Source organism: Dendronephthya gigantea, unplaced genomic scaffold (assembly GCF_004324835.1).
Source record: "Dendronephthya gigantea isolate DGI-Jeju-01 unplaced genomic scaffold, DenGig_1.0 000000F, whole genome shotgun sequence".
In the NCBI taxonomy this organism is placed as follows: domain Eukaryota; kingdom Metazoa; phylum Cnidaria; class Anthozoa; order Malacalcyonacea; family Nephtheidae; genus Dendronephthya; species Dendronephthya gigantea.
The window spans coordinates 5,495,456-5,514,337 of record NW_021163010.1 but is presented as its reverse complement, the minus strand read 5'-3'; the positions used below and the strand labels follow the sequence as shown (position 1 = coordinate 5,514,337).

Here is an 18,882-nt window from a genome sequence, read left to right as displayed (position 1 = left end):
GTCCCCATTTTAAACGCGGGGGAGATAATCAGCTGCAAGGCTGCAATGCCTTATTTTGTCTAGTTTAGTAGGTTCTGTACTATTGTTCTACACAACTCAAACCCAAAAAGCCAAAAACATTGTAATGTAAATGTAGATACATTTTACAGTAGGCCAAGGTATAAACCGACTATCGAAGCATTTCTTCGAGATCGTTCTAGGTCAATATTAAGGCTTAATTAATTATGGCCGCTCCGTTTTAGCTATATCTTTGAAGCCTATCAGGATTTCACTGTTTCCTGATCACCCAGCATGACTTGGAAACAAAGAAACTACGGCACGTTGGGATTTACGTTTGAAGTTGAAGTGAAAAACAAGGTTTAAATTTGCAATTTCGAAGCGTGCGCTCCGACACGATTTCATTGCTTTTCTTGGAGTGAAAATGTTAAATTGATGCGAACCATACGAGGCAAGATCTCGCCCCGTAAGATTCAGCTTAGTGCGAAGCAGGCTGGATCCGCTCGTATTTATATTATAGTAACTATACGCGGCCCGCCCGTGGTGACGGTGGTGTGTTTGTCAGTTTGGTATATTGGACTGAGAATATTAGGCCATTTACACACGATGTATTTTAATAGTTGTGCACGATTAGTAGCCTGGCGTATGCGATTGAATAAAAAACGCGTACAAACGTCATATATGCTATCAAACTTCGCTAGGGGCGTCGGGAACGATGCGAAGGCATTTGGGGAAGTTTCGTGAAAGACACTTCTGTCTTGACACATACTAGACATACGCATACAAGTGTTGTGTAAGGATGTCGTCGGCTGCCGCATTTCTAACGCTGTCCAAGCACATTTAATGAACATTTACAATGCCGCAATGTGTATCAGGATCTTGCTTGATGCGTGCATGCTGTAGTGTCGACAAGGCGGAGAAGGGAAGTAATCCTTCGATTGCAAAAAGAACCGGGTAAAGTTAACATTGAGGACCAATGCATGTCATGAAGGCCGTTGGCCATAGTTTCTAATCTGCCTCAGTCCGTCTGTACACATAAACTATGGTCGTGGTCGAGCGAAGAATCTTCACAGAATCAATAGAAGATTGAAGGTTATATGACATCATATACCGTAGAAAGCTGAATTAGTGTACCTAATTGTTTGTGCACCTGGTCGAGTCACTTGCCAAACAGTATTTGCAGATTATCATGTTTTTCCTTTCGCCAAAACAAGATTAACGTAATCCTTTACTAAGTTAACGAGTGCTAATTCTTGTTCAGTATTTATTGACTCTTTCTACCTTGCAGCATTTTCTACAATGTGTTACTACGTGTCATGATAAGGCGCGTAGTTTATATGTAAATCAATCCGTATTCCGTAGTGCTTGCCACTCATGGAAAAGATGTTTATAATTGGTACCAGGTTAGACTGAAAGAACAGTATTCGTCTACCACACTACCACAAATGGTTGCTACTTCGCCTGATGCAATTGTTTGTTTCCCTTCATTCGAATTCGAATGCGTATTATAAGAATATATAGTGCAAATCCTGCAATTCTAAAACGATGAAGAGTCAACGATTAAAAGTAAAGTACAAGATAAACGAAGTATAATAAACATGCAGTTTTACCCTGTATAGTTAGTAGTTACATATCTAAGATGTAGAGAAATACAATACACATACAACTAACATTCTATAAATTTCTCGTGAATCGTGATTCTCTGGATGCATAGAATATATCATCCATATATAACCGTGCATATATATATATATATATATATATATATATATATATTAATATATATATTAATATATATATATAGCATATATACAGCATGTTTGGGATAGTCGGATACCGCCTTTCGATAGGACGACGTCTTATGAATGATCAAGGGTTGCGGAACAATTTAAAATGGGGGGGGGGGGCGCTGAAATCAGTGTTCTCATTTTTGGTAATCATCCTGGTATAATCATCGTAGATTATTGATTTAGTAATTTTAGTTCATTATATTATAATGCACAATGCATGATTCCAAAAAGAGCATGCATGTATACTCGCTTGAAAAAGGAACTTGGTGATTTTCAAAAGTTGGGGGACCGCAACGTATTGGTTTCGCTGCCCCTGTATTAATTTGTGCAAAAGCAGTCTTGAATGTCATTAATTTTCAAATGATTTTTGCCAGTGAGTTTGTAATATGATAATTGATGTGCACTTATGCCTGGTTAGGTATCTTGAAAAATGGTACCATCATCTTGTTCTACGATCTTTATATCACCTCCAATGATGTCATTGTTATTACCACATTTCTGTTTAGTCCCCGATGTCGCAGTATTAGGCTCAGTTATATTCATCGACATTGAGATTTCTTTAATAACATTTCCCGTACCACTGAAACCCAGATCTTTGAACGGCGCAATTACTTCACCGAAAATGCTGTGCCTGGAGACGCAGTCGTAGCGAAATACCTCAAAGCAGAGCACTTGCGTGCTCAACATTGAATATTCAATTTCAAATTGATAAGTTTCGTTGTAGTTCGGATTCAGCGTTCTGCGCTGAAGTTTAGATGTGAATATTTGAAGTCCACTCGGTAGCAGACGTGTTTTTACAAACGAATCCATCGACATGTTGTTAAATTCGTCCGTGTAGTCGCGTCCGTGATGCAATTTTACTGTCAGGAGTGACCTATTGGAGAAGAATATATCAGACGCGTTTCAAATGTGCCGCGAGTAAAATATTTTAACATATAGGCACGCATAATGTTAATCATGAACTATAACTTGTAATGAACACGCTTTCAAAAGATGTTTTTTAGATTTTCACGGCGACGAACTTGGGTCGTTAGGCAAGACATTTGTCTGCGAAATTCACCTTTTTGAAGAAAAATCTTCCTTTTTGTCTATATCTACTGCATATATGCAAGAAATCAGACGGCTTCGCAGATAGTTGATAGTTCGTCTTGCTGTGTTGACGAATGACGATTCGCGATTCGCGCGTTTGCCTGGTTTGACACGCAAACAAAAGATCAGACCAACTTTATTTTTTTTGCCAAATTTCTTCCTGACTCCTTAATTATTGACTCGTCGCGGTAGTATAAAAATCCCCATAAAAATTACACTCCATGCATGTTTTTACACGGTACCAGGTTGCCATCGGAACCGGTCAAATTTTGTAGGTGATAAAAACAGAGAGAATTTTTAATGTCTCAGACCTGAATTTATATACAAAATCTATCAAATAAATAAGCATGCACTACTGACCGTTGCTCAACAACGGGAAACAAATATGTCGTGACGAGCGGACCGGTACCGCGTATCAATGAGAACGGAGTATAGAGAATGGTGGCGCCTATTCAACTTATAACTGGCGATTGCTATCAGTATTGGCTGGTATTTTGCATTCTAGTGAAAAAATCTTTTTGGTCAGGCACGCAAAGCAGAAGCCTAAACCTCAATCTATATGAGTGGATTATTGCTCTATTTAACTGAGCTCGTTAACTTGGAAATTTGGCTTCGTCTAAAGCCGCGTTTACACTTCAGGCCTAGACCTGGCCTGGACCAGGTCTAGGACAAGTCCAGGTAATATGTGCTACGTTAATTCGTACTGTCTTCCTTGTTGATGATATCGGATAGCCAAAGTTTAGACCCAAAACACGCCGATACTATATGTATCCTATACAAATCATACTATTAAGTTCAAAATCAGGTCCAGATCACCTTCTGCTGTTGGCCTAGATTTTGTTGCCTATAGACCAGGTCCAGGCCTGGTCTAAGGCCTGGTCAGCAGGCCAGGTTAAAAGCACGTAGCGTGAACGCAGCTTAAGAATCACCAAAAAAAGAGAGATTTCCCTAAAGGCAATTTACTGACTTGAATATGCCGCATGGGAGCATCACAAGTCACAGCGCATCATATCTTTCGCGCTCACATGCAGTTCGAGGTTTACGCTACTTTGAAAGGCCAACCTTTATTGAGTTAACAATTAATATATCCAAACATACTTTTCCTTTTCCATATTGTAATCATAGCCGAAGGAAAACTTTAAACGACCTTTTACGATATCATCTGTCTGTAAAATAAGAATTAGAATATGCATATAACAGTTGAATAATTTGTGCTTTGTTGAGTAAGCCGTTTAAGAAGAAAAATCATTTTAAAACGCCGGATCGCGATTCCATGGTCAAAAGGTACGGTTCCCATCCCTATTTAGCTCGAATACGCCTATCAACTATGACCTCAGTTCTAACTTGCAAGGAGTCAAATAGGGTGATGAGTGTGTGAATGCGCTATTATCAGCCATTCGAACCCATTGTGAAACTCCTTTGCGCGGCTACGCGCCCCCACAAAAGCGAAGAAAGTGATTATAATCATGAATATTATGAAATAAATTATATGACATAATTATATAGCTAATAAATGCGTTTTTTAAAATCGGCGGCAAGTCCTTTCGTCAAAGTTCGCGAAAAAATAAACAGTCCAAAAGATAATTTTTTATTGTCGTCTATGTAACCTGTATTGCATAATTGCACCGCATTACACCGCATCTGTGAGTAGAGCGAATGATATTTCGGTGAATGAAGACGCGAATAATTCGATGTTTAAATGCGTGACTTCCATCTTGATTATAGTATTACAAAATTTTGAATTCCCAATTTGTTCCCTTGCCTGAATTTTTTATGTTCAAATTAAACACGAATAAATTAAAATCTCATTCCTGATTCAGTAGTTTAAGTTTCTTATGTTATATATATATTTGTTCTTATATATTCGAGTGGAATTATACACACTTTAAATTCAAGCCAGGAACAGTTGATGGAAAACTGATGAGCCAACTAAAGTTCCTCCGGCAGGAATCGAACCTACGCTGCCGAAGGACCTTTAGTTGACTCATTTTTCCGTCAACTGTTCCTGGCTTGAATTTGAAGTTTGTATAATTCCACTCGAAATTAAGACACTTTGAACCTCTAGAATTTACCTGCATCGAGTGAAGTGCCAAAAATCATAACTGTTTTTATATGTTTTACTATATACTTATATCATATACTATATACTCTGCGTTCAAATTTTCAATTTAAACTAAAATGCCATGCATACACGTCGCTCCTATATAGCTAACTATACTCAATTAAATTATCACAGTCGGACATGCCTTGAAACAGATTAGTTATAGTAGATATACGGACATCACGTAATTCACGTTCCCGATTCCTTCGTGCAAATTTTGAATTTGCTTATTTAAAAACTTTGAATTGTTTTCCCAGGGGCATATACATATCGGCTTGTCTTATCTGCGAGTGTTCAATCATTAATGCAGCACTGAAGTAATTATAGGTATAAACGAGCTGGTTTCGTACTGGCTTATAGGAGGAAATAAAATTGTCTTACTTGTTTACAAGCCACGGGTTGTTGATATTCGCCTGATAAAGGTGCAAGAAATGGTCGAATATCAGTCTTTGGAAACCAGTAACTTCTTGTCTTGTCACTACGCTCTGCTCTTGTTGCAGTCCCTTTTGTAGCGTCCTTGCTCTCTGGGGGACTCCAGAGTCGTTTCTCTTTTAATTGCGGGCTATCATGGGATGTCAAGACGATTGAGGGATATCTATTCTTCTTCGGTTTGTTAATTCTCCAGCGGTAAAGCAGAAGAATGAAAAAGGAGAAAGCAACAAAAGACACCACACCCGCACAGACGTAAATGATAATCAATTTTGGCACCATGACATAGCCTTGCTACATCATCCAAGTGTTGTCTAAAAAATAAACAAATACAAGTTTATGCATGCATGCTTTAGGTATCATTTTATCATGCATGCTTTAGGTATCATGCTTTACGTAACTCGTTACGTAATGTGTAGCTCTATATAAATTCGACCCAACTGACAGCTACCAATAAGTAGGAAAATAATTATGAGACTTAAAATCTTTTGACTAGCCTTACTTTTTGAGACAATTAAGTGATACTGATAGAAATGGGATCAGTCTGCCAAATTTTTTGTTCGATATCATACGATATTCGGAAACTCAGTCAATCCAAGTGAACTTTGTGTAGGCGATATAATTTGCTGCTTGAAGCTTGTTTTAAAGAAATTTTCAAATTTTCCCACACAATGCATTTATTATGCCGTAGAATACAAAACCGACATTGAAGCTGCAAGTCAGTAATGTCTGCATACTATCAACTACTGATAAAACCACCAACAATATATCGCTAATGCATATTTTTGGCGGTTTGTGGTTTATAGCTACGAAGCAATATACCGCTAAGTTTTTCCCACACACGAAAGTATACTGTATATATAAGTTTAAAACTGACAAATTTTATGAAAACTAATTTATCATTCGACGGGGAAGACTTTTTATTGCTGCACTTGGAACAGGTTGGGAAAACATTTTCTACATCAGCTAGATCAGCTATATTCAGTGTTACTGTTAGGCGTGAGCCGTGAAGGAGAGATTGAAAAGAAACAAATCCGGTATCCGCGTCTGACCGTAATTCGGTAACGGAAACCAATCACACGGAGAATATTTGAAACATGTGTTGCTCAGTAGAGATGTTGATGAAGATTGAAGATGATCCTCCGATAATTCATCAAGTCTCTCTTTTCCTTATCAAAGGACGTCCCGATTCCTCATTTAAAATTACAGATAAAAATGCCACAAATCGCCAGGAAACGACGATATATGATAGCCTTTCTGTGACAATGAGGGAAATGGTCGCCATTTTGAGGAAATATATGTCATCGTGAACTTGGTTAATTCAGTCATAATTCCAGCTGATGCCTTCCAAAGATGGAAGACGGAGGGTTGGCAGTGTTTGCCCTCATTTTTTCATCGGTACCGGTCTCGGAACAAAGTTAGCCTGCAGGACATTTTTTTTTTCAAATAAGGTCGGATCTCCTAATCCAAAGTTGCAACATCCTTTGATTCTGATGTTACAGAATGGAGTGAATAATTTAAGTCATCCGGGCTTCCCGTCCTATACGCGCTAAATTCCTTATTAAATTAATGAAACTATACATATATTAAAGTGAATACACGCTCGGCACTGACGTAAATAAATTCACTCAATTCACCATATATTAAACGTCATGAACGTGACAAAAAACAGTCGGCATATAAGCCGTTAGAATTTGGAAGTATAGTTGCAGTGGGCGAGCCCCAACCCATATCAGCACGCAAGATCATTCATTGGTTCCCAGGACAGTAGAGACAATATATATGTACAATATGCTATCATTGCTATGATATTCATAGAATGAATCATGATATTCTTCTTTGAATATATGAAAAATGATTTATACTCATTTCGCAATGAGTTCACTCAAGTTCACTCAAGAGCTCTCATGGCGGCAGTCCCGAAACACTCCTATTTCCGTTTATTGGGCCGGTGCACTAGCCATATAGATTTTTTCGAATTTTAACTTTTGGCCTGATTAATTATGTAGCTATAGAATATGCTAGCTAAATGATAAGAAGGTGAAAAATCTATTCACCATTTAGTTAAACTAACAAACAACAGGTTATAGCGACATTTTTGAACACAAATATGCGGCCTCTAGCAACCTTATATGTATATATACTAAGATGTAATTAGTGAAAATTATACTCAACTTATAAGAGCTCTAAATGAACAAAGACTGAACCGTACATAAAAACTAACCTCAATGAAGCTTGAAATTTCGAAATTTCTTATTTTAAATTTTAGATCACCAGTAAATGGCACGCTGATCTAGGTTTCCTTTAGGCCTATACTCTTCTCACATCGTACGACCGTTACCACCAATGACATGAATTGACAGGATTATCACGCTTTCGACTGACGGTTAAAAATCTATACTCACTCTTTTATTATTCCTTCAATTTACAAGACTTGATGCCTTCAAATCATTTTGTATAAACATACAACTGACTAGATTACTTTTCGCCATCAATGCTTTACCGTATAAACAGGGTACTTACACCATACTTCATCAGCACAACCGTATATCTGCACAATTTTAACGGCCTCGTTGGCAGTCGTTGCCTCGCTCACTTAATTCTGTTTACTATTAGCTTTAAATTATTCTTCTAAGTTTGGTCATGCAAAAATCCGGCCTGTCATAAAGCCTCAATTTACATAAAGCGGTAAGCGTTGTTAAATATTCATTCTCAATTCCGCAAAGCGATAACTGAAATGATCACCAAAATCAAAGAATACTGATTACGAATTATGAAGCAGCATCGCTGGCTGCACATGACTGCATTCAGTATCAAATATATTGAGAATGTATGATGCAGTATAAATCTAAGTATTACCATTGTGAAAATCTAATTTCCTTTTATGCCGCGTGTTTTCAATATCTAACTCAGATTTACTGATGACAAAATCGATACACATACAGTTTGATTGTGCTTAATTGTCGCGACAAGAATATTACTATAGTGAAATGTATATATTATTAAACTACTCAAAACTCTTCAAAACTTCCTTGCGATAAAAAAACATGATTTGTCTGTACTGCACGCGATGGAAAATCACCTTAGAGACACAAAAATTCCCTTTCCTTGCCTCAGGATAATCACTGACTTAAAACTGCATTTTCGACCATATATTTATAGAGTCTATACAAATGGTCCAAAATTTACTTTTCCCAAATGAACTTGTGAACAATATGTTGCGGGAATTAAATTGATTTAAACAAAATATCGGATATAATCATTTCATGTACAAGAAAATTTCTATAGCAAATTTTTTGGTGGTATCTTTACCATGAGACCATGTTTATAGAAAGTTACTGATAAAACAAAGGCCCAAAGTGACGACTTCTCAACCTGCACCTGTCGAATGATCTGAAACGGCATAACGTTTGGCGATTTTTTCAGAAAGTACACTTAAATTGTTATATCCTGCACCGATGTACCGATTCTTAAGTGCCAGTGATTCGAGGATGATGGATTCGAGGAAATAGGAGGACGAATGAGACATGCACGGAAGCAAACTTTCATGTACAATGTAGGCTTCCAGCGGCAGTCTGCGAGCTCCATTGACTTTGGCGGTAATTACTGGTTGGTTGAAACCTCAATTTGGCGTACATTTTCTCCTTAAATGTTAAACGATCGACCGACCGTACTGTAGGAGCACAGATTTCAGTAATGTATCGCATCAAAACTCGCATGGACTGAATTTAGTTGCGTGTGTAGGTATGACTACGTCGTTTATAATCTACGTCGAGGTGAGTGGGTGGTGGGTAGTGGGCAGAGGACGATAATAAAATTGTTCCCGAAACGCCGATAATTATATATAGGGTAACCAAAGCTGATAATATCAACACATATGGAGGGCTTTGATAAAAAATTTCGAAACATTTAGAAGTACTGAGATCAATTAGACAAATTCGCGCGCGGCGAACGTATAAATTTATTTAAATTCAAAAGTGCATGACCTCCATGCATCTTAGCCTGATTCAAGACTGTATATGAATGTGACCATTCTCGATTCATCTGATTTGGTAAATCGAAAAAGTCTCGTATAACTGATGTAAATTTTAATCATATTTTAGACGACTAAAGTCAAGATCTATAAGAGGGAGAAAATGGTGAAGTGCCGTGAAGGTAGTTGTTATATGACAGATACGCATAAATTTCCTACTAGCTAGATTATATCCAATTAATCCAAATAAGCATCTATGTTGGAACAAATATGATGAAAATAAAATTATTTTCGAATTTGGAAGTATTATATACTCCGCGCCCCCACATGCCAATCAAGCGCGTCTAGAAGTATGCAAACCTCTAAATCTTTTCTGGTATGTAAAATATCACCGCGAATTCATTTCACAATATAAGTATAAAGTTGCAAGTTAACATCAACCTAAGCTTTGTAGCTTCCCAGAATTTCCATTTAGCTATATTTATGCATTTTATGATTTATTTTTTGTAGGAACTTCCTTATATACTTGATCATACATACATCACATGTTAACGTGTGCGGGCAGATACTAAACTCTTGCAGGATTTTCCTGTGGCTGTGCCGTGGATTTACTAATGCCAAACTTGTACTAAAATGAAAGTGCCTTGAAATCTTCACCACACTTAGTGATCGTATAGCTTCATTTCTGTTTCAAATATCCCTGTGATTTTGGATGTAGTATTATGATTTTATATGTAGTATTACATAAAAACATTTGAAAAATGCTGTACCGACTATAGTCCGTATGTATGATTTAATTAAATCAAATATACTATAAATTCAAGGTCATGATCAGTGATCTCTTGAATTAAGAAGGCCGCGATGATGAAAAATCACATACCGATACATGCCATCGTTTGTAGTAGCTGTCAATCCAGACAATCCTCAATTATATTTGATAATTTCTTGCCATCACGCCATAAGTGACATGTCCATCAGTACCAGCCAGCCAGGAAAACAAAGATTACATCACGATAAACGCGTAGGTGTTCGTGGAAGCTGTTAAAATTTAAAAGATTAATAGGACTCGTGAGCAGGTATTCCTGTTGATTTTTTGAAAGTAAATACTATTTGTCAATTTTGTGTATATATGTGTAATTATGCATGACGATAGAACTATACGGTCTAAAATGCTTTGTTATTTACCAGAGAATCTATTCAATTGCAATTGCAAATTTGTAGCAAGTTATCAATTTCTATAATTTCTATTAAAGGTTGGTTTTTTGCCGTCCGTTCGAAAATTTTGATTCTATTGAAAAGAAGAAAACAGATTGAATGTTTTGTCGAATAAAAAGGTTATATAATTGCACTATGCACTAAAGTTATAGTTTACCTTTTAGGATTCATTAATCATCATGTGAAGCTCATTGTGTGAACAATCCTTAAGACAATCAGTCAATTCAATAAGAAATGCACGATTTGTTATAACATGATGCACTAGCCATCCATATGGTTCAATTTTCAGTTCAAAAAGCTAAATAAATCAAGCATTGGAATGATGCAGAATTGAAATCTCATGTCAGATAATGAGGAGAAGTAAGAGGTTGTAACGTATTGCAGTAAATGAAGGATATGTGTTCAACACATGTTGCTGTTTTACAAAATACAATTGCCGTTGCGTGGGACAACCTCGTATCCAGGGTCTTTCCTCACCCTAAGTTCGAGATTAGTTTAGAGACTGAGCGTGTTTTTGGAGTCTTTCCTCGACTCCAGATTAAGCCAGATTTCTAGTCCCCCGTTCCGTTCTCAGGCGCCAATAGCAAAACGCGCCGGTGTAAATAACTATTGTAGTGGTAGTGGATATCAAACTCGTTATTGTGTCTCAATAGAAAAACTCTTGTATCATTTGTATCCCCGATTGAGGTCTGACTCTCTAACTCTCTATTCCAAGAGTCCCTCTCTTTGAACTCTCTGAGACGCAGACCAATTTCGCGCACGGGATTGAGACGCAAGCTAGATAACAGCCTAATAACAACTTCTATTTGGGTGATTGTAGGTAGAACCTTAGGTTCTGGGTTGACTCTGGATAATCGGATCGTTCTAAATGATCTATGGTTAAACCAACATAACCATCCAGTCATACACAAGGATCTGTCGTTATGATAATATCACATAATTAAGTCATAGAAACTAGAAACGAAAGCAGGAAATTCGAAACTCAGCTCGTGAATTTGACTTCCTTATCAATATGTTTTGGACGATAAAATTGGGGCGCAACAATGTGAAACAACATATTTGGCTATAAAATAAACCTTTAGACGGCGACCTGTGAAAGTATTTAGTAACTTGCCTTCAACTATTGCAGTGTATAGTCGACTGACTCGACTCTGTATCGAGGCTAGAGGCAACAGCACAGTGTACTAAGGCACCAACGGTACGCGGTACAGTACAAGGAGTTCTACGAAAACGTCGAGACAGCTTGTGGTGGTTTTTGTAAGTGAAAAATCTGATGATAATTTTCTAGTATTCACCCTTGCTTCTGGACGTATATTTGTTTACGTACACTATCTCTCTTGAATGGAATTCATAGACATAGGTCTTGCTTATATATAAATTTATATTGAATACGACAGCACTTTCGACTTTATAAAACAATGACTGCTCCGCTCACAGTAGACGGTATAGTACTCAAGGATCGATTACCAGTCTCCATATAGTGGTGTCTTTTTCCAAATCAAATTAAAGCCGTACAGCAAGTCTCAAAATTGTCTCAAAATTGGCCTTTGTTTTTCTTATGAAGTTTATAGTGATACCCCGACCGAATAGCAGAGAGATGGAGACTCGATCGAGAAATCGTCGGTCATAAATTTTTTCGGAGAACACGATGGATTTTAATCTGTTTTACTTCGGATGCATTTATTTATTGCATAACCCATTAGCCACTAGACCGACTAAGTCTTAGACTCAAACAGGCATTTTTAAATAATCGGCAGTTGATTCGTGTACACTGTCGCCAAACGCTTTGCCTGCAAAATGCTTGGGCTACTGCAAGGTCACCACACAGTACCTAAGCGGAAAGAAAAATGTGCACCAGGCAGGTGTAGGCTTTAGTAAATCTCGGTCATTTTTACCACCAATTATGTATCCCAGAATGAGATTTTGTATACTGTTTGCACTTACATGCCCCCCCCCCAGCCTTTTAAAACTATTCTTTATAATTATTGTGATGTTCCAGACCATTGAGCCCAATGAACACATTGAATTGAATTTTCCACAACCAAGTGCATATGATAGTGACAGTAAGGAAGATTAAGCTAGACATCCAAAGAACTCAATTATAATTTATATGGTGCATCTGTGTATGTGACATATGGGTTGTTAATCTATTCTACAGATATTGAAAATGCCATCACTGCACCCTTCAGATTATATTTCAAAGGAATTTACTTCCTCTGGTGAACTGGAAGGAATTTTAACTGGTCAATATAGTTCAAGTGAGGAACAACCTTTACTTTCCAACCACCCCAAATACTTCACTGTTGTTCCTCGGCCATATATGTTGTTCGGAGTATACAACAAGATTAACTATGTAGCTGGTTGCTACAAATCCTGCTTAATGGCAAACAATGAACAAGGCCCAAGAACACATTCCCTTCTTCTTTTTGGTGGGGGTTTCTCAAAGTTAGGCTCAAGTATGGCACTTGTTTTATTGCTTGTACTTGCTATAGCACCTTTTTCCACAATCTGGCCTTTCATTGTGGAAGAACACACAAGAATTGACAGTTACAAAGAGTTGCTTATATTCACAGCATGTATGCAATTTGTATTTTTTCTTTGGCACCTTTACTGTATTTATGTCATTAAAGTGAAAATTTTGGAAGTATGGTTGAACTCATGGTTCACGTTTTGTGTGGAAACGAGGATTCTGCTAGATGAAAATTCTGTTAGGACGCACTCGTTTTTCAATCTTAAAGGAAAGTTACAAGTTATAGATGTGTCGGTATCCGACTTGTGTCGCCTCGACTCAGGTTTGCATCAGCTCACGGGAACAGAAAGAGAGAAGCTCGCACGTGTTCTTGAGAAACACAGGTTGGATCAAGCTGTTATCATTCTATATTCGGAAAAATTCATGAGTAAATTTATAACGCGTTCCATGTTCGAGATATTTGTCATTGCAACGTTATCAGCTGTCTCAACAGCCATACTAGTTTGGAAGACGCTAGTCATGGAAGTTTGAAAGTACACTAGTTATTAGTTAGGGAAAACAGTACGAAAATAAGCAGGGCTGTACTTATAGGGGGTTTTACGCCTCTCTTCCCACCTATTGTCGCATGCAGATCGTATTGGATGATCAAGGACAAGGTTGACAGTTCAGTGACTGTTACCAGAGGTACGCCTGAAATAACCACTCATTAAATGGCAATGCTGAACAAGAAGAGGTCTGAACAGAAATTGGTTTGACTGCTTGTGCTCGATAATTAGCTGATACCATCATATGGTACTATTTTAGGTGAAATGGAAAACATTTTAGCTTTTCATAACATGTATATAACATTAATATGACTATAAAATTTGATTTAGTCCCAGTGACGTAGCCAGCTTGAATATTTTGTCCCGCTATGTAAATTTCGAGTTATTATAATTATTCACTTCTTTAGAAATTTATTGTTTTCACAGTCAATGAACACCAAAATATTAGCATAGCGGGACAAATCGGCAGGCTGGCTACGCTACTGGTTAGTCCGTTTCTATGATGCAAATTGCCTATAACAGATGTAAAATAGTATATTCGTAGATTCTGACATAGAATTAGTAGGTTGGGTCTTAATCTTTTCTGATTAAACACTTCCCTATATTAGGTGTGTTTCCTCTAGATTTTGATTAACTATTAGGTTATTTACAAAATGCCGGCGGAACGCATTATGCGTGTAATCGTAACTTCTGCGCGCAGAGAGCCATATTATATGAATAAGCTAATGTGAGCATATGACATTGTCTGGAGCATATTGCTTTTAGGAGAATTTTACAATAAAATTGCCTTTTTTGAATTTAAAAATTAGTATATATAGTAAAAAACAGTTCCAAATTGTTAAAAACCTTTTCTTAATTTATGCCATCTTGGTTTCGGTTTCGTTCCAGTCCTCATCTCTTCCCAATGGTCAAAATTTTCGCCACTTCCATCAGCTCCTAGCAAAACTGTACCTAAATTTTCTTCCAAACACGACTTCCCTGTTTTGCTTAAAACACAAAGCAACAAGCTTGATTCGTGTAAATATTCTGCTGGAACATCGAATGTTAATGTTTCGTTGTATTTTGGATTCTGCTCTTTCTTTTTTGTCGAGGTTCTTTGTACTTTAATTCTTTTGTCTTTACGCAATAAAGCTACCTCAACAAATGGATCTGAAAATTTCCATGCGGAATCATTGACACATATGTATCGGTCGAAATAGCGTTTCGGAAAAACGAATTAAAACGTTCAGTATTTAGAATCTTAATTATCTTATGCGTCTGAGTCACAGATATCAGGATGTACCTGGGCCAGATTAACGTTTCACGGGGCCTGTGGCATAATAGAAGTGCGGGGCCCTAGCCCCTCCCCACCCCTCATGACCAAAATGCAGTAGTATATTCTGATGAAAAAGTGAAATGTCAGTGGACAGCGCTAAATGAAACTACTGTACGTTTCGTGATATTGGTGAGCTACTGTACAAAAGATTTTCATCATTCTATGGAGCTATTATGTGAATGTCAAGATTTTTCTCTGTTCCCGTAGATCAAGAAGTGCACATTTTTGCAAATTCTACATGAGAACGCGGGCCGCTTAAATACCTACCAGGTAGTTCATCATCAAGTTTTGTCAGGTTGACAACTTGAATGATAACAACAGCTAGTCTTTGCGTTAGACGTAGATATCCAAGTGAAAAAAATATTTCGCCACACACATCGGATGCCTTTAAATATATGTGAAGAAAAAACACTTCAAACTATTGAACCTATGCATGCCGCCTTTCAGAAAGACTTTGACTCATTGTAGTGCATGCAACCATATAAAAAATGCCATATATCACTTGCCTTTGGCACCATTAGAAATGTCTTTGCCAGAAAAACATCGCGACATATGGACAAACCATATTTTTCTAGCTCTTGTAGGTGAACCAAGGTGTCAGCCATGACCTCGTGATGTGAAAAACGATCAAATGACCAAAGCGAGAATTTTAAACTTTGGAAGAAGAGATAGTGGAGCGGTATTGTAAACTCGAATGACTCTTTCAATTCAACGGTGGACGTCCTGTATACTGATGACTGACATGGTTTGTGTTTTTGTGGGAACAAATTTATCATCATGTAGTAATTAATTTCATTTGCTTCGTTTGCTAGTATATCGTGTGCCTTGAGCAATAGAACTACGAGAACCGATCTGTGAAAATATATTATGAAGTGTGTGAAAAATAACCACATATACACTTGATGTTTGCGGGCACACAAAACTATAACCTGATTGGGTCGTTTACGTTAATGCCACTTAGCCGTGATTAAACAAAGCGTAAAAGGACTGTGATCAGTGAGATGAACGACTGATTTTCATTATAATCAATTTGTGAAAACACCACGCATATTTGTTTGCAGTAAACAAGTGTACGTGGTGTTCCCATACAAGTTTATCATTTAACTTTCAAGAATGCAAAATTTCAAGAACGTTTTTGATCCTCATATTTTCCGGGAAATTCGCAAGATACTCTTTGCCCGATAGAAGTATAAAAGTATAAGAAGTATAAAAGTATACATTATCTGCATATTTTAGCGTCAATTGATGTAATTTCATATGCAAATACAACATTTTCGAGTTCAGTTTGGGAATTGGACGAGAGATCAGAGAATCGTTAGTGTTATATTTAAAGGTAGGGAAGCGGAACTATATATATGAATCTCTCCAATCACCAGGCATGTTAATAATAAAGTTGATTTGTACCTTGTAACATCATATCGCAGGTGAACGTAAAGCGTCCCAGCATAACTTTGACTACAGTCACCGGATAATTCATCGTCTTCAATGACCTGGAGTGAGCAACGTGGTTGGATGTAGAATTGGCGAGTTTTATCATTTTAATGGTGAGTGAATAACTACAATCAGTTTCAAAAGTCTGGGACAGGTAGGCCAAAAACTCGATTCCCCAACATTTCGCTCTATTAATGTTGTGAGATTAACGTAAAGGTGGGCTTCAATAACGAATATTTTTATCATAAGTAATTTTCGTTTTAAATTACAAGTGCCGATCTTACTGAATCTATATGATTCCCCCACAGAATCAATATGAGGTCACGTGAAACTCAGGAAGACCCCCATCAGACGTTCAAACACTATCAAGGAAAAAGCAGCTGCATGGAATTCCGTCCTCAAGACGGGCGTATATATTAAAGTAGCAAAATGCTAAAGTAGTATATTCAATGAGTTGTGAAATTACCTTTGGCATTTGATTAAATAATTCAGGTTGGATGAATGATTCGGCCAATGTTCCATATGGAAATTCTGGTAGAAGAATGCTGAATTTTGCTGAACTTTTCTGCCATACTTTGTTGGCTTCACCACGACGTTTTTTGTAAACTCTACCGCTATTCAGACTCGTCCGTTTCGCGGCAATTTTAACCAACATGTACAACACAAGAGCCAACACGACGATGGAAAGGGTAGTTATTGCTATTACATGGGTTTGATTCAGCTTGGTTCCCATTAATCTACGCGGCTGAAAAGCAAAAATCCCACCATGAGATCCTGGGGACGACAGTTTGACAGCGATATCAACTGAAGAGAACGTTTTTAAGTGTTTACAAAGTGTTCAAAAAGCAATAAAACTGTCTGCACATAACACATTTAATTTCATAAAGAGAAACCCAACGCTGAGAATACTTTAAAGAGGTTTCTGTCTAACATAGGTTGCCCACACTGCAGACAATCATTGGAGCGACTTATAGATATATCATATATATATTTCTATAAAGACTCTGCCTATGTTCTGTAAAGAGTCAAGTGTTTTCATGTGTTCCTATAACACGAATCTAATTGGCCAATTCTGTATATAGCCTATATAAGTAAAAGTTAACATTTTATACGTATTATGTAGCTATTCTTTTTTAGCGATTGCGAATTCAATAGACAATTTTATAGACCAGTAAATTTATCCTACTGAGCTCAGTATCCGCATTTCCTCGTAATAAACAACTACACCAAGTTATGTTTGTTATATATGTCTTCGTTGTTGACATAAAATATGTAACTTTAATTAATGATCATGCATATTCAACAGTGATACTTGAAACGGGGAAAAAATTTCCTTCTCGTTTCCTTGCAGACGTCGTCTCGTTTCCTTGCAAGGTCGGGAGAAACGTTAAGGTGGTTAAAAACAAAACATTGTATAAGATTCAATCTAATAATAACGACCCGATGTCTTTCACATAATCGTGGCCATGATCAATGATTATTATTTATTTGATTTTAGTTTAACATTAATTGGAAACGCTGCATGCGGGGCAGTGGTCGTGCGGTCTATTAGATTACTTATAGATACCCCCTCATTCCCCTCCATGTCCATTTAATAACTGTCTATATACGACTCATAGTCTTAGTATAGTAAGCCTTAGAAATGCATCATAACTTTATACCTATAATATTTTTTCTTCGGCTATACGCGCATCGCATATACAACTAAACTGTAGTTGCCGTCACATTCCAACTATAGCACGTCATGAATATAACTGACAGGTATTTTAAATTATGTTTTAGGCATATAGTTTTATAGGTCATGTAAGCAAAGACATATAGAAATATATATATATATATATATATATATATATATATATATATATATATATATATATATATATATATATATATATATATAGCCTAGCTTTCACTAACCTTTGCGCTTTGCTTTGTATTTTTCTCACTTTCAAAATGTTTTGATCACGGACGAGCATCTCTACCAATTCAGTTCGCCCGTCCTGTCCATCAAGCAATGTTCATTAAACCGGTAATGTCTACGACATGCGAATTTTTACCGCTACACCAGTACGAAGCACAATTTCAGGTACGCAAGTAACATTCATATAGCATGGCTTATCCAAACTAAAAAATTACTAACAAGACCGTTTGCAAGAATCGTCAGCAGTTATGTGTTGTTGAACATACATCCGACAAAAGTTAATGATCCGACTGAATGGCAGTTTAAAAACACTTAAAGTTCGTTGAATATGTCCGTTAATATGCTAATATTTAACGTCTGGTCATACCTCAATGACGATGCAATGATTATAAAGACAATGAAAACGTAATCATGCATGCTTCCAAAACCACGCATAATGTTTAAGCTCAACCAAATAAGTATGTCTGTATAATTTGTCTGACTGAATGTTGACATGTCATCTCAATGGGCTTACGTACATGGTTCGAATTGAGTTCATAGACGTCAGTGCGGGTGCTTTGGCGGGCAAACGTCGAAGATCAAGATATTACAATTTAAGAGTCTAGA

At 37.1% G+C, this 18,882-nt stretch overlaps 2 protein-coding genes and 1 long non-coding RNA gene across 8 annotated transcripts; 1 reads left to right on the top strand and 2 right to left on the bottom strand.

Moving 5' to 3' along the window:
- Window positions 1–1,808: 1,808 nt before the first annotated feature.
- Window positions 1,809–10,435, bottom strand: LOC114517383 (synaptotagmin-1-like). Of its 5 annotated transcripts, none has more exons than XM_028537091.1 (4): window positions 10,260–10,435; window positions 5,359–5,720; window positions 3,975–4,042; window positions 1,809–2,661 (listed from the first exon to the last, which is right to left on the bottom strand). In XM_028537091.1, the coding sequence occupies exons 2-4, from the start codon at window positions 5,686–5,688 to the stop codon at window positions 2,202–2,204; spliced, it is 858 nt and encodes a 285-aa protein (XP_028392892.1). In that variant the 5' UTR covers window positions 5,689–5,720; window positions 10,260–10,435; the 3' UTR covers window positions 1,809–2,201. The 5 variants fall into 5 exon arrangements, with proteins under 5 accessions (XP_028392892.1, XP_028392905.1, XP_028392885.1 ...); XM_028537104.1 differs by lacking the exon at window positions 10,260–10,435 and adding an exon at window positions 9,920–9,935; XM_028537084.1 differs by lacking the exon at window positions 10,260–10,435 and adding an exon at window positions 7,631–7,994.
- A 1,122-nt stretch (window positions 10,436–11,557) lies between these two features.
- LOC114518206 lies at window positions 11,558–16,935 on the top strand. The gene is made up of 5 exons (XR_003686457.1): window positions 11,558–11,851; window positions 15,500–15,669; window positions 16,161–16,257; window positions 16,349–16,468; window positions 16,848–16,935. It is a non-coding gene; the product is annotated as an uncharacterized LOC114518206 (long non-coding RNA).
- LOC114518192 (synaptotagmin-6-like) lies at window positions 14,035–18,559 on the bottom strand. 2 transcript variants are annotated; one of them, XM_028538147.1, is made up of 6 exons: window positions 18,273–18,559; window positions 16,822–17,159; window positions 16,329–16,414; window positions 15,431–15,776; window positions 15,192–15,309; window positions 14,035–14,758 (listed from the first exon to the last, which is right to left on the bottom strand). In XM_028538147.1, the coding sequence occupies exons 2-6, from the start codon at window positions 17,086–17,088 to the stop codon at window positions 14,448–14,450; spliced, it is 1,128 nt and encodes a 375-aa protein (XP_028393948.1). In that variant the 5' UTR covers window positions 17,089–17,159; window positions 18,273–18,559; the 3' UTR covers window positions 14,035–14,447. The 2 variants fall into 2 exon arrangements, with proteins under 2 accessions (XP_028393948.1, XP_028393940.1); XM_028538139.1 differs by having other exon boundaries at window positions 16,822–17,100.
- Between the last annotated feature and the right edge of the window lie 323 nt (window positions 18,560–18,882).

Bases quoted from the DNA above. Each gene is read 5' to 3' on its own strand.
- LOC114517383 (XM_028537091.1), bottom strand. From the start codon at position 5,688: ATGGTGCCAAAATTGATTATCATTTACGTCTGTGCGGGTGTGGTGTCT. The intron at 4,043-5,358 runs GTAAGACAATTT...CTTATTTTACAG, and splicing joins AACCCGTGGCTTGTAAACAA to ACAGATGATATCGTAAAAGG. The intron at 2,662-3,974 runs GTATGTTTGGAT...CTTCTCCAATAG, and splicing joins TACAATATGGAAAAGGAAAA to GTCACTCCTGACAGTAAAAT.
- LOC114518192 (XM_028538147.1), bottom strand. From the start codon at position 17,088: ATGGGAACCAAGCTGAATCAAACCCATGTAATAGCAATAACTACCCTT. The intron at 16,415-16,821 runs GTAATTTCACAA...TGCTCACTCCAG, and splicing joins TATTTAATCAAATGCCAAAG to GTCATTGAAGACGATGAATT. The intron at 14,759-15,191 runs GTAGGTATTTAA...GGAAATTTTCAG, and splicing joins ACTTGATGATGAACTACCTG to ATCCATTTGTTGAGGTAGCT.